Consider the following 15586-nt stretch of genomic DNA (forward strand, 5'->3'; position numbering starts at 1 on the left):
TGCGTGACGCGTGACTGCTGTGTCGTCCCCGCAGGATGAAGACCATTCTCAGCAACCAGGCCGTGGACATCCCCGAGAAAGGTATGTGCCGCCCCCTGCCCCCCGCCGGCCCGACCCGGCCCGGCCCCACTCACCCCCGTCTCTTGCAGTGGACGTGTCCCTGAAGGGCCGCACCGTGATCGTGAAGGGCCCGCGCGGGTCTCTGCGCCGCGACTTCAACCACATCAACGTGGAGCTGTCACTGCTGGGCAAGAAGCGCAAGAAGGTGCGTGCCCGGGGGGTGGGGTGGCGGGGGTCGAGGCCAACCAGGTCTGTGGGGTTGCTTTGCAGGAGTGCTCAGGGCCCCTTGTGCATCTTGGGAAAGGGACCCGGTTCACTGCAGTGCGGAGCTGTCGGGGTGCTCAGTAGTCACCAGCTCCTCTGAAGCATTCCCCGAAGAGATGGATAACTCCCCGGCTCAGGCTTGTCCTTGCCCAGCTTGTCCCCCACTCCCACAGCCTGGCAGCTCTGCAGGGACGTGAGTGGCCCCGATTTAAAAAGCAAATTGACTATATTGCAGTGCTCAAGTCATAGAAATTTTATGTGGAGAGGTGGCCTTCCAACCAAAAAGGCTGAGAACTGCCACCCTGAACAGAGCGAGGGCTCCACCATAAGAGAAGCTGAGAAAGTAATGGGGCTGAAGGCAGAACTTTGAAGACACAGATGTGTCTCATGTGTATGAGGTGCCAGGCTTTGAAGTTCAGTATTTGGGTGCATTTGGTGCTCACTTGTAAGGAGCCTAGATATAAAATAAAATGGGCCACTTCTCATAGGAAGTCTGATTTCTTGTTTAAGTTTTTCTTGGGCAAGATGGTCTGGGAGCATCACTTATCCCAGAAGACTTGGTTGTTTAGGACAGCAATGCTTTTTCTGAATGTGGCAATGGTAGCTGTGTGCTGTTTGTATTGCACAAGTATTTTTAACGCATTTGAGCATTTTTGCCACTGGACAAGATCAAAACTAAGCGCTACTATTGACTTCCCCAGGTTGTTGGCTATTTGAAAGTTTACAGAAAAAGAAGTAACTTGTTTGCTTGTCTTTCAGTAAAAGGTGACCGAACAGAGGTTTGCTTTTGCCTGTTCAGTGTTTCATACTTGCACGAATATTGTTCATCGGAGCATCTTAAAGTAGCTGTATCAGTATCATTTTTGCAAGCCCTTTGGTGGTAACTGTTAACATGTCATTGTTACAGAACTGGCCACAGCAATTAACTGATTTGACCAAATTTATAGTGAAAGGCAAAATATAATGGTGAGCACCAGAGTTGCATTTCAGTGCTTTGAAGTCCTTTTGTAGAAAGATGGAGCAGGTTTTTTTCTAGATTATTTTGAGGCTGTTCAGTTCTGTAGTTCAGCTCTTCTGAATTAAGAACAGATGTTTTCTAGAAAAAATAAGAATTTCAACTGACGACTTCTTAAACTTCTATTATAGCTACGTGTTGACAAATGGTGGGGTAACAGAAAGGAGCTGGCAACAGTTCGCACAATTTGCAGTCATGTGCAAAATATGATAAAGGGTGTCACACTGGTAAGTCTTATTTTGAGGTAAATTATTTGTCGTTTCCTTCATGCTGCTAGGCAGCTTTTTTCTGAAAGGAGAATTGTGTGTTCCAAAAAAAATCTTAACTTTTTTTTTTTTTTTCCTGCATACATGTGGTAATTGAGAGAACTTTAGGTGTACACATAAACCATGTACTTTAGATTCAGCAGGTAGTGTTGAACAACTACATGAAGGTTAAAATCCGTGGGGAACACGGCACAGGGGACACAATGGTGGGAGTCTATTACAGACCTCCCACCCAAAGTCCTGAGCTTGACCAGGAGTTTGCCCAGGAACTGGCTGAGGCAGCTTGCTCCAGGACCATGGTTGTCATGGGTGACTTTAATTACCCAGACATCTCATGGGAGGATCGCTCAGCAAAATCTGAGCGGTCGCAGAGCTTCCTCTCGTGCGTGGATGACCTCTACCTGACTCAAGAAGTCTATGGGCCAACGAGAGGCAAAGCGCTGCTTGACCTGGTACTGGCTACTGGGGATGACCTAGTCGGCGACCTAGTGATCAATGGGAAGCTGGGTGACAGCGACCACGAGCTGATCACCTTCACCATCCGCCGAAAAGCTGGCAAGTCGGTCAGCAACGCGCAAGTCCTTGACTTCAGGAAAGCCGACTTTGACAAGCTCAGGAGGCTTGTCAGTGAGGCCCTAAGCGACTGTGACCACAGGGAGAGGGGAGTTCAAGAGGAGTGGTTGCTCCTCAAGGGAGCGATCCTCAATGCACAAACTAAGTCTATTCCATCTCGGAGGAAAGGCAGCAAGAGGGCACAGCAGCCCCCCTGGCTCTCCAGGGACCTAGCAGATCTCCTGAGGCTAAAAAGAAAGGCCTACAAAGGATGGAGGATGGGAGTCACCTCCAAGGAGGATTATTCTGCACTGGTCCGGTCCTGTAGGGAGCAGACCAGGAAAGCCAAGGCTGCAACTGAACTCCAGCTAGCTTTGAGCATCAAGGACAATAAGAAGTCCTTTTTCAGATATGTGGGGAGCCGGAGGAAAAGCAGGGGCAACATTGGACCCCTGCTGACCCAGATGGGATTGCAAAATGTGGACACAATACTTGGACATAATAGACTGTGTCTGACAACATTTGTACAGTATGTAGCGGAGTGAGCCCCACTCAGCTTCCTATAGTTATCCATATATAGTGACTAAAATTGCAGACACTGAATTAACTCTGAATAACATATGAGCTGGAGTGACAGCCTTCATGTGGTTCTAGAAGGATGAGAATAAGATAGATGGCTGTTTGTGTAGATGTACTAAACTGCAAATCCAGGGGTCCATAGAGTATGGAAAATATGCCAAAAGCTGGGTTGTCCCTTCCATCCCACAGACCCCATTGATTTCCTGCAGGGCAGGAATCCCCCCTTGCAGAGCAGCTTGCAAGATCAGGGTAAATCCATTTCTAGTAACAGACTTTCTCACGCACCCTACCCACTACATTCACGTTTCTCCACTTAGCCCACCTTGGCATCCTTCTGAACCCTGTTATTTTTCAAAACTATTTGGAGAATAGAGAGTGAGTTCTGAATGCCAGCAAGCAACTCTGCCTCTACTGAACCAAGCGGAGAAAGCAGTTGCACTTGAATTTCCCAATTGCCAATTCTCCTTTTTCCTTTCTAACACCAGAATGGAAAGAGCTTTTAGCAAAACTCTCTCTCTAACTTTAGCGGCTGCTCCAGTACCATATAAGGAGACGGGCCATTTCCAAGATCCAAAATATTGAGGGTTTCAGGAGGTTGAGAAAATGGCGAGTTCATATTTATACAGAAACAAGTGGTATGTCAATCCAAATCACAGAACCCGTGCAAAATGCACTCTCTGACAGGAACGCCGCTAAGCAGCGGCGTTCAGCGCCTCGTTTTTAGGCAATCGTCAGGTAAAGCTCCATCTAGAATAGATTGAACTAAAGCAAGATGACAGGAACTGGGAACCCCCAAATCCGAAAGAAATAGCTTTAGGGATGAAAAAGGAGAGTGTGTAAATAGCAAAAGTAGAGGTACCACATTTTGGAGCCAATTGCTTTAGAGAATAAGTGTGTTTTTAAAAACGGATTAAAATAGATTTCTGCAATGGAGGAGCAGGGAGTGCACATTGCATCCATAGATGCTTCTCAAGCAAATCCCGGGACGTCATTCTCCCCCTGTACTCGGCCTTAGTGAGGCCGTAGCTGGAGTACTGTGTCCAGTTTTGGGCTCCACAATTCAAAAAGGATGTGGAGAAGCTTGAGAGAGTCCAGAGAAGAGCCACGCGCATGATCAGAGGTCAGGGAAGCAGACCCTACGATGACAGGCTGAGAGCCCTGGGGCTCTTTAGCCTGAAAAAGCGCAGGCTCAGGGGTGATCTGATGGCCACCTACAAGTTTATCAGGGGTGACCACCAGCATCTGGGGGAACGTTTGTTCACCAGAGCGCCCCAAGGGATGACGAGGTCGAATGGTCACAAACTACTTCAAGATCGTTTCAGGCTGGACATAAGGAAGAACTTCTTTACTGTCCGAGCCCCCATGGTCTGGAACAGCCTGCCACCGGAGGTGGTTCAAGCGCCTTCATTGAACACCTTCAAGATGAAACTGGATGCTTATCTTGCTGGGATCCTATGACCCCAGCTGACTTCCTGCCCTTTGGGCGGGGGGCTGGACTCAATGATCTTCCGAGGTCCCTTCCAGCCCTGATGTCTGAAATCTATGAAACTAAAACTAAAATGATAACCACGTCTAAAAAAAAAAGTAGAATTATTTGGCAATTCTTAACCGTATCGTTACGCATTTTGAGTGTTATTGTTAAAATCCTAAATTTGATTAATTCCTAGGGCTTTCGTTACAAGATGAGGTCAGTGTACGCTCACTTCCCCATCAACGTAGTTATACAGGAGAATGGCTCACTTGTGGAAATCCGTAACTTCCTGGGAGAAAAGTATATCCGCAGGGTGCGCATGAGACCAGGTGAGTGTGTTCGTGTTAGTGTTGCTGAGCAAACCTTATGTGGTGTTTTGGGCACTAATTTGGTGTTCTGGTTTTTGGAACAAAGCTGTTCCTAATGAGATTAAAAGCTGTTAACATCATAATAGAGATTTATTTAACAGACTAGTCCTGATGAAGGTAAATATTTTCAGTGAGCTACGAAGGCTCAATATTTCATCAGCAAGATGACTCCGGTTCTTTTTTCAGGGTGTAGTAATGTGCATTAAAGCATTTCTGAATTCTTGATTTAAATTTTTTTTTTTTATTAATTAATTAACTCATTTTTAAGTCTTGTTTTGTTTGTTTGTTCTCCCAGGCATGCATGACAAGCTTCAGAAGTTTTCTTTTCCCTGTTTTTAGCTTTGTGATGAACGTTCTTCACTACACACATAAATGCGTACACATTTAGTCTGGGTGACACTGGTGAAAATGAAGATAAATATCCTGTTTGTGGCTTTTGGCACTTTAGGGTGATTCTACTGAACAAATGGATTCATCAGTAATTATAATGTGTCTGCCTGAGCTTCTCTGAAGATAGAAAAGAGACTGCTTTTTCATACAAAGAGTTTAAAATGTCTAAAAAGATGTAAAATCCAATTACATAGAATATTAGTCTGGGTTTTGGAGAACAGTAAATAACATTTGCTTTTTTTAAATGTTAGAATGTGTGGGGGACAACTTCTCAAGCTAATGTAAATGAAATCACTCATCCTGGCTCATTCAGGGTTTGCTAATGTGGATTTTATCTACAGCTGAGTACCAATAAAGTCTAGTGCAGTGAGTGGTTCTTGACCTTGTTAGAGTTGAGGCAGCCCTCAGCAAATCCAGCTCTTAGCTCTTCCTTGGGTCTTGTTTTGTTTTTTTCCTATGGGGAGAAAAAAACCCAAACAGTTCTTTTGAGTTCTTTACAACAGAAGACCACAACAGGCCAGATTGTTTTTTGATGCTAAGGATTCTTATTTCATTAGGGGGCAGCTTTTTTTATTTTTTTGGCAAGTGTCACAAATTAGCCCCATACCGTTGCCACTTGAATCCCCTTCCCGTCTGCTTTGCTTCCTGTCCTATACTCCCTGCTTGATCTATTGCTTTGCTTTCTGCCCTGTGTGCTTCTGTGCTGCCTGTCCCCTTGCACAGTGAAAATAACCTTTGAAATCAAGCAGTTCAACTGATTTTGTTCTGAGTGGTGACCAGTGTATAGTACAGACTCATTTGTCTTACGTGTACTTTTTGATTTTAATTATATGGCCTTTGTGATATTTTTTTATAGTCAATGTTGAGGGTGGTTTTAAACAGCTATAAGGATTTAGGAAGGATGAGTTCAAAACTGTACAAGTAATAACTGAGAATAACATTGTGCCAGTTTTGGAGCTCATTAATTAGACTAACATCAAAAAAGTCAACATTATTTTATTTTTAATTGGTACAGATATGTTTGAGCCCTAACAACTTTTACTAGGGTCTGCAAATGGAAGGTTCCAGGTGTCTGTCAGCTACAAATGAGGGAACAAGAGGGTCACACTGCCTAATTGACATAAACATCTGTCTAGGGTCAGAAAGGACCTTGTCAGGGAGCTTCTGGAGGGACTGGACGTATTTAAATCAGCAGGTCTTGGTGATCTCCACCCCCAGAGTGCTGAGGGAATTAGCAGAGGTCATTGTGGGACCCCTGGCATGGCTTTATGAGCACTTGTGGTGCCAGAGGACTGGAAAAGGGCCAATGTGGTTCCCATTTTCAAAAAAGGGAGGAAGGAGGACCCAGGAAACTATAGGCCCATTAGTCTTACCTTGGTCCTGGGTAAGCTTTTTGAGAAAATTATCCTGGCGCATGTCCACGAGGGGCCAGCAGGGGAGATTATGCTTAGGGGCAACCAGCATGGTTTCATTAGAGGCAGGCCCTGTCAGACCTGCCTGGTGGCCTTCTATGACCAGGTCACAAAATCCTTGGATGCAGGTGTCATGGTGGACATAGTCCTTCTGGACTTTAGGAAGGCCTTTGACACTGTCTCTCACCCCATTCTCATTAAAAAAAACTAGGAGACTGTGGCGTCGATACCTACACAGTCAGATGGGTCACTAATTGGCTGGAGGGCCGCACCCAGAGAATGGTGGTGGACGGGATGTGGGCAGTGGGGTTCCGCAGGGCTTGGTCCTCGGGCCCACACTGTTCAACATCTTCATCAGTGACTTGGATGAGGGAGTAAAAAACACCCTGTTCAAATTCACAGATGACAGTAAGATGTGGGGAGAAGTGGGCACGCTAGAAGGGAGGAACAGGCTGCAATTGGATCTGGACAGGTTACAGGGGCGGGCGGATGAGAACAGGATGAGTGTCAACACGGACAAGTGCAAGGTACTGCACCTGGGGAGGAAGAACCAGCAGCATACCTACAGGCTGGGTAACTCCAGAATAGGATCTGGGAGGCATTATTGATGCCAAAATGAACATGTACTGACAATGTGGGGATGCAGTCAGGAAGGCCACCTATACCTTGTCATGCAGCCACAGATGCATCTCAAGGAGGTCCAAAGAGGTGATCCTCCCCCTCTATGTGGCACTGGTCAGGCCTCAGTTGGAGTACTGCGTCCAGTTCTGGGTGCCACACTTAAGGAGGAAAGTGGACAACATGGAGAGGGTCTAGAGGAAGGCCACTCGCGTGATCATGGGGCCGCAGGGCAGGCCCTACAAGGAGACACTGAGGGACCTGAACCTGTTCAGCCTCCACAAGAGAAGACTGAGGGGGGATCTAGTGGCCGTTTACAGACTAGTCAAAGGGGACCAGCAGGCACTGGGGGGGTCCCTATTTCCTCGAGCACTCCCAGGAGTGACGAGAAATAACGGTCACAAGCTGGCAGAGAGTAGATTCAGGCTAGATATCAGGAGGTGCTACTTCACCATCAGGGAGGCTAGGATCTGGAACCAACTTCCGAGAGAAGTGGTGCTGGCTCCTACCCTGGGGGTCTTTAAGAGGAGGCTAGATGAACACCTTGCCGGGGTTGTTTGACCCCAGTATTCTTTCCTACCATGGCAGGGGGGCGGACTTGATGATCTGCTGAGGTCCCTTCCGACCCTACCAACTATGAAACTATGACATGCTGACAAAATCCCTGGTGTAAAGCAGCAAAAAAGACAAAATCATTTTGTTCGTTTAGTTTACTGTTGTTTGGCATAGCTGTTCCTTAGAAAAATTCTAGCCTATGCTGCATCTCAACTAGCAGATTATGTGGCATAGCTACGCCGATAGGACTGTCTTCTGCAACTTGTGAATGCTGTATAGTCCACTCAGGCTTATAACAGAAAGCAGCTGTATCTGTATGTATGGTGTTTGTCACTGGAAAAGCATTATAGGCTTCAGGGTGCTACATTCATTTTACTGTACTGACTTTTATAGTACATGTATCTGTCCCCCAAAAATTAACAATCCAAAAATTGGGATTTTTTTTTTGAGACAAGAAGGCTGATTTCTGTACAGCAGTGGAAGTATAAAAAAGCTGTAATGGCTGCTGGGGTTTGCGGGTTTTTTTTCCTTGCCTTCCCTTTCCGGGTGTAGGCAGGAGATGCAGACTCTACTACTGAGATTACTCACACTCTCCTTGCAAACTGAGCAGCTAAAAGCTGCTGCCAATTTGGCATCCACTGTGATAGGTTAAAGTTTGAGTTATGGAATTGGAAGGGGGAATGACTTGTGCCTGCGAGCATTCGGCCATGGTGAGCCTACACTGTGCCAAGGAAGACTCTGGAAAAAACCTATTCTGCCTTCCCAAAGCAAGGCATGTGTCTCACTTGGGGGGCATGTGCCATATGAGAATGTTGTAAATAACAGAAAGTGAATTGGATAATAGAATGCTCACATTGGTTCTTTGAATGAAGTTACACAAGATTCTGGATTTAAATAGAGCTGTCTTCCTTTAAGGACTATAAGCTAGCACATAATAAGGGTATTCCTTGGATCTCTTCAGATTATAGATGCTCAACTTTTGTACTTTTCCTTTCTATCAGGTGTTAGCTGTGCAGTATCTCAAGCCCAGAAGGATGAACTGATTCTTGAAGGGAATGATATTGAATTGGTCTCCAACTCAGGTTTGTAAAGTTGATGAAATATAGGCAAAGAGTAGTTTTGTGGAGGCGTGGGAAGAAGTAAGCTACACTAGTTGTGTTCCTTTAGTGGTCACTGTTTCAGTTCAGCAAATATTTTCTTTCCCACACTTAGCTCTGTAACAGGTTCTGAGGTAAACTGATGGCCCAAGTCTTGCCTACTAAGACCAGGGGTACCTTGTAGCATATGTGCCATGGCATAAGCAATCTCTGTGTGTGGCATGTGACACATCAGGTAGGGGACAGGCATCATAGTGGCAGATTGGGCAGGAGGCAAAAAGTAGAGCAGCAGATCTGGCAGGAGAAGTGGATTGGAGTGGCAGCGAGGGTGGGTGTGGGGCTAACTTGTGGTGCACCTCCTGACAAGGTTTGCCATTGCATCTTAGACCACGATTAGAGAAAGAAATCACTGTCTAGGGGAGTGGTTCCCAAACTGACGTATTGCACACCACCAGTTTAAACAACAAAACCTTAAGTATCACCAGCAAATTTTTGTTATTTAAAATAATTATAATAAATCTGTTAATGTGTGCCACTGACAAGTTGTCTGCATATTACTAGTGGTACCCATACCACAGAACTGGAATCGCTGGTCTAGGGCTAGACAGCTTCTCATTGCTTGCCTTGCACAGAGTTCCATGAGCTCCCACCGCCTGTCCTAAGCAGTAAAGAAACAAAATGCAAAATTTGTATTGGCAGGAGGGTCCTGCCAGATAGCTATGGCACCTGAAGCTCCTCAACCTTCTTAGCTTGCTTTCCACAGTAATGCCTTCAGGCCATTGTGCCATGCAGTAGTATTCAGTCTTAGCTACCAAGTGCTTGTAATCAAAATAAGTAAGATTTAGAATGGAAAAATAGTGTTTTTTAATAAAACCAAATCTAGCATAGTTCTTTTAGTTTGCCAGTGTCCTTTCAAAGTATTACTTGAAATTTTGAAGTCTACATTAAAAAGACCAATGTTAGCCCAGTATCCTTGCTGTATCTCAAATGCAAATACTTTATTTTTTTTCCTTTTAGCTGCCTTGATCCAGCAGGCCACCACAGTCAAGAACAAGGACATCAGAAAATTCTTGGATGGTATCTATGTTTCTGAGAAAGGCACAGTGCAACAGCCTGATGAATAAATCTGTAGTAGGTTGGTACCATTTTATGCAGTAGGTTTTCTGGTAAGGGATATGTGTCCTTTCATAGACTAGAAGCAAAAACCCTGTCTTGCAGATTTTAGTAAACTATATGATGGATGGCATGAGGAGGATAAACGGAGCAATGCTTTTGAGCATCCAACATAGTTTTTTTTGCAATCACCTGCTTACCTGTAATGAAGCTTTTCTGTGTTTTAACCAAGTCTGTATAATTAGAGGTACTCCCTCTAACCAGTTATACTACTGTAATACGTGCCGAGGTATTAGTACAAACTATACTAGTATAATGTGTCTACTAGTACAAGTCCACAGAATCCTCAGATGTAGTTGTCTTAGGCCTGGTCTATATGTGGGAGCTTGAAGAGAGCCAATGTCTACCAATTAAACCAAAACATTTAATACTATGGAGGAACCTCCTTAATTGAGTGTTCCACGAGTTCCTTGGAAATATTTCAATCTGATCGGCATCAATTTTGCTGCGGGCTTATTTGGTTGAATTTGGTGATGAAATTAGTGTGATCTTCTGTTTTTGAAGGTGTATTTTAAAATCCAGTGTTACGAGTACATCTTTCAGATCACAAGTGAAGGACAACGTGACTTTTTATTTAGGTATTGTCAGGTTTCAGTGAATCCACCAACATGAAAGAATTTTTTTTTTAATTAAATTTTAAACACCAGGCAGAATTCATTTGTCATAGGAAAAAAATAGTTTATTTAGACCTGCTTTTTGGTGCTGATCTGACTTTCCCTGATTTAGTCACTCTTGACCATTATTATATTCTTCAGATAACCATATTGACTTAGGTTTAAAAGAAGATACATTCTAAGGTTTTACGGTTTACTGAGGTGGCCAATTCAGATGTGACAGTTGTATTTCTAAGTTCATTTGAGGCAGCTCCTTGTTTTGTTTTTTTCCCCCCCATCAGATGCATGGTTTTAAAGCAGGGGTGGGCAATTTGGGTGGAGGGCTGCTTAATGAGTTTTGGTGAGCTGACAAAGGCTGCAAAGGTAGTCCTGCCCCTTGACAGGTGCCTTGCCCCCTAGTCACTATCTTGGGACTAGAAGTTCATCTCCTCCTTCCACCCCTACCCCTGACTTCTACTGCAAGTCCCTCCCCTTGTCCTCAGAAGTATTCCTTTTGGGAGGGGAGGAAACTGGGAACCAGAAAAAAAACAAATTGTATACTAAAAGTCAAACATCTACTATAACATTTTAATTTTATTTCAAAAAATATTTTTGTCCTGATTTTGTGCGTGTGCATAATGGATATAGAGGTGATTGCACAATAGCACAGAAGTAAAATCTTACTCTTGTATATTGTTGTGGGGGGAGGTGTGTGTGTAGTGGGGGAGCTGTGAGGGGGATGGCTGCTTGGCAGGTTTTAGGGTATGTTGGGAGATGTGGATGTATGTATGTGTTTGGGGGGGGTTGTGTGGGGTGTGGGTGAGGGAGGGTTGGGGGGGTGCCCCCCATGGTACCAGCAGCAATAGGCCCTCAGGGTGCTCATGGCCCCCACAGGCACGGCTGCCTAGCAGTGTGGAATGCCAGTCAGTTCGAAGAGCTGCACTTGGTGGCAAGGAGCAGAGCCAGGCTGGCCTGCCTCTATCACGTGGAGCTCCCTGTGACTCGCATGCTGTTCGCATGCCACCGGGGCAGGGGAGTCCTGCATGAAGCCAGCAGCCTTGGCCTGCAGGAAGCAGGGCTCCCCACCACTTCTGGTGGAGTCCTGGGAGCTGCACCTGGCAGCAGGGAGCGGGCAACGTCCCCTGGGAGCTGCAGCAGTGATCCTGCCCAGAATCTCTGCATGCCGGCCAGGGCCCTCCAGCGCATTAGGGTGAGTGTGAAGCACACGGGTTAGTTGAGGCACAATTAATTGGTAGGCACCCACAGGCTGGATGAAACTGCCTCGACCGTATTTTACCTGCCCCTGTTTTAAAGTAAGTTAAGGTGTTCGCAGATTTGCTAATTCATTTGCCTTGCTTAATCCTCCCCAGTAAAACAGTGTTAACTCTTTTTTATTTGCACTTTCTAGATCCTGACAAGCCACTGCAAAAACTATACCTCTTGCTGCAAGACAGTGGCTCCAAATGGAACAACACACAAGCTGCACAAGATGATTCGTTTTACAAAATAAAACATATTCCATATTTTGACTTCCTGTTTTTAGAGTGAAATACCACTTCCTATGATTGTTTAATACAATGAAAAACTGCTCCTCAAGAGCCATTCATAGGGATGCCTTGTGCCATGCTCGTTATTACAGTGGGATCTCTGTCACCTGCTGAAGGCATTTATTCTGCAGTGCTTCCTGATACTAACCCACTTAAAAGTTTGGAGCTATTCATAGCACTGCACACCTCCATCACAGCATCCCAAATGGGCTGAGACTATACTGTATTGGTTTGAAATAGTAGTTAGAGAGTGTAGGTTCTCAAATAATAGTGATTATGTTTTTGAACAGAAAAATAAGCACTCATTGATGTGCTACATGCATTCAGAGCTTATCCCTCAAAACTAAGGGCAATCTTAACTGGCAGCACTCAGGCTGTCTCCGATGCTTAATGAATTCACCTAAGGGTCCCAGTCCAGGTACTACTCCCCACTGCTCTTGAGTGTGCTGCTGCTGCCCCCAAATCCCTAGGCTTCCCCTCCTTCCAGTTTATGCTTCTCACCCTCAGCCTGTGGGTACGGTAGGGTGGGGGGTAGCAGGGCTGAGGGAGCCCATAGGTGCCTTGGCGAGGGCAGGGGGCATGGAAAGGTACCCTGTGTACTGTGGTGTGGTACAGGGACATTAGCAAAGTAAAGTGAGTTTATGCTTCCTGTGTAGTGCAGTGGGGTTCTTGCAGTGTAGCACAGCAGCACGTGGCCCAGGGGGTGTGCAGCCTGCTTGGCATAGCGTGGCTGGGGAATTTGCAGCCCCCAAGCCCTCAAGTTGGATACCTCTTATTTAAAAGATCCCTTGGCCAAATCAGTATTGTGACCAGCTGAGGTCTGCACTACAATTCTCTTCCATAGCTCATGTTTCTAGGAGCCAGAAGTAAAGCTTCAGAGTGAGGATATGCCAAGAAAATTGTCCCCCTGAAGCTTCAACTTGATCTTAACCTTGTTATTTGATGCTCTCTAAGCTTAGATGCAGCTGAGAACATGTAGCTGCTGGTAGCACACCATGCTACTTATTGGTATCTACCCTGCAGGTATCTAGCAGTGGGATGTCACAAACAACATGAGCCTGTGCATATGCTTGACTCAGTACTGGTGCACAGAAAAATCTCACCTACAATGATCCTGCTGTAGTTTGAACATGGAGAGAAGAGGCAGATCCCACAAAGGTAGGTGAAGAATCTGGATTTTTAGCAGTTGATCTCTAGATGCTGAACAATGAATGCATGTAGACAAAAGGAAAAATTACATAATGCTATATACATGTGTTGTTTTGGTGGGGCTGGACAAGGAAGGGTGGAATGCAGCCCTGTGCTTTTTACATGGAAACAAAAGTTTTATAGTGAAGTTAAAGTTGTCTGTGTAAATTAAAGCAGTTACACTGAAGCTTGTCACTGCTTGCTTCAAAATAAATTGGTCATGTAGCCAAGTCCAGATGGGAATGCCTAGTTCACATTGGATTATTTTGCCAAACTGGCAAAATCGTGAAGGTGGTAGTTGGACAGGGACAGAGCTGCTGCCTTTGTTGCAACACAAGCCATCAAATGTGCCTGGTGGATGCACTTTGCCTCCCATTGCCTGGAAGGCTTTGAACTCTTGTAGCTAACTGGAAAGTGGGAAGGGTAAAAGACAATGCAAAGCTGCTCTGAGCTCTTGGAAGCTGTTTTACCTTGGTGACCGCTTGAGAGGTCTTGAGGGAGCTTACAACTGCCTTGCAGTAGCTCTGGCCAGGTCTCAATTGTTCACCTGGAGAAGCAGTTAGGGGAGGAAGTTACTCCTTGTCCACACTGAGCACTGGGGTTGGAAGAGGAGGAGACAGGGAGTCTTGTTTTCCTCTACCCTGAATTGCTGGAAGGAGGATGGAAATATTTGGAAGGAAACAGTCTCCTAGAGACGCTCAACAGGGTGAGTGCTGATCTTTTATTCACTTGCCTGACCTGATCAATAGACCACACTCCAACTGCAGTGAGGGGGCTATGTTTTGCTTTTGGTGACTTCCATCTCAGCAGTTTTAGAATTCAAGGCCTGAATTTGCGCCATAGCCATTATACCAGCCAGAAAAAAATAGCCTTGTTTTCTCCTCTTGATCACTTACTATCTGCTGTCTTCTGAGAGAAATAGAACATTTATTAGGTAACTTCATAGAATCTTAGAACCAGAAGGGACCTGTAAGATTATCTAGTCCAGTCCCCTGCCATGGACAGGAAGTTATTGGGCTCAGACAAACTCAAAAAGGTGTCTGTCCAGCCTCATCTTGAACACCTCCAAGGTGCGTTATTGCACCACCTCTGCTGGGAGTGTGTTCCAGATTCTGGCAACAGAGAAAAAGTTATTTTTTTATGTCCAGCCTGAATTTACCCTCTATAAGTTTATGCCAATTGGTCCTTGTCCTCCCTTGAGGTGTCTTCCTAAGAGTTGCTCCCCTAGATCTTCATGTTCACCTCTGATGTACTTGTAGGCAGCTATCACGTAACCTCTCGACCTTCACTTACTCAGACTAAAGAGGCCCAGTTCCTGGAGTCTCTCCTCATAGGGCCTATCCTCCATGCCCTTGATCATACAGGTGGCCCTTTGTAATCTCTTAAGCTTATCCATGTCCTTGAAGCATGGTGCCCAGAACTGGATACGGTACTCCAGCTGAGTGCCGAATAGAGAGGGAGAAGCACCTCCCTGGATCTATTGGTCACACGTTGGCTGACGCACACCAGAGCTCAGTTTGCCTTTCTGGCAGCTTCATCGCAGCGTCGGCTCGTGTTTTTCTTCAGCTCAACCGTGACCCTCGGGTCTCATTCAGAGGCCGTGCCAGCCAGTGGACCACCACCCATCGTGTACTTGTGAGGATTCTTCCTACCCAGAAGAAGGACTTTGCACTTATCCCTGTTAAACCTCATCTGATTCTGTTCCACCTATGAGTCCAGCCTGTCAAGGTCATCCTGGATCCTGACCCTGTCCTCCAATGTGCCCACGTTTCCCCACAGCTTGGTATCGTCTGCAAACTTAATCATTGAGCTTTCTACCCCCTCTTCCTAGTCATTAGTGAATATTAAAAAGCATGGGTTCAAGCTCCAATCCCTGGGGGACACCACTGAAGACAGCCCTCCAGTATGAGGCCAACTTGATAGAACTACTTTTCTGAGTTCCTGAGCTTATCAAAATTTGAGGTTGTAGGTGTTGAAACAATACTTGGATGTGTAATCTCAAAAAAAAAAAAAAAAAAAAAAAAAAAAAAAAAAAAAAAAAAAGAGTAAAAATGTAAAAGGAAGGTGACCATTTCAATCACTGTTTAAATACTACAGAAAATTAGATCTGTAGAACATAATCTATATATAGAATAAAAGCTATGCCGCAACCATACACTTCGATTTCTGGAACTGTAGCAGAAAGCCCCCTTTCCCTCTTGCCTGCAGTTGCTCTCCCCTCCTTGGATATGTTTTTCCTCTTCTACCTTTTCTTCCTTCCTCTTTCTTTCACTTTAAGAAAAGGAATTGTGTTTTGAAATTTGTGTGTGCGCATTTTGTATCTCCCCTTGTATTTTGTTATTTTTATCTATTTGTGTGCCATGGCATTACATTTGTAGCTTATATTTTATACTCCTCACCTTTCAACTTTCTGTGTTTAGTTTCATAAGTAAGTTATA

General features: G+C 45.2%; 1 protein-coding gene across 1 annotated transcript; it reads left to right on the top strand.

Annotated features, from left to right (window-relative positions):
* On the top strand, positions 1-11942 carry RPL9 (ribosomal protein L9). The gene is made up of 7 exons (XM_006029224.2): positions 1-81; positions 150-265; positions 1471-1566; positions 4404-4536; positions 8552-8632; positions 9665-9782; positions 11822-11942. Exons 1-6 carry the CDS (start codon positions 36-38, stop codon positions 9769-9771), a joined length of 579 nt encoding a protein of 192 aa, XP_006029286.1. The 5' UTR covers positions 1-35; the 3' UTR covers positions 9772-9782; positions 11822-11942.
* Positions 11943-15586: the final 3644 nt, after the last annotated feature.

The sequence above is a fragment of the Alligator sinensis genome, unplaced genomic scaffold, assembly GCF_000455745.1.
Source record: "Alligator sinensis unplaced genomic scaffold, ASM45574v1 scaffold246_1, whole genome shotgun sequence".
NCBI lineage: Eukaryota > Metazoa > Chordata > Crocodylia > Alligatoridae > Alligator > Alligator sinensis.

Bases quoted from the DNA above. Each gene is read 5' to 3' on its own strand.
- RPL9 (XM_006029224.2), top strand. From the start codon at position 36: ATGAAGACCATTCTCAGCAACCAGGCCGTGGACATCCCCGAGAAAG. The intron at 82-149 runs GTATGTGCCGCC...CGTCTCTTGCAG, and splicing joins CGTGGACATCCCCGAGAAAG to TGGACGTGTCCCTGAAGGGC. The intron at 1,567-4,403 runs GTAAGTCTTATT...ATTAATTCCTAG, and splicing joins TGATAAAGGGTGTCACACTG to GGCTTTCGTTACAAGATGAG.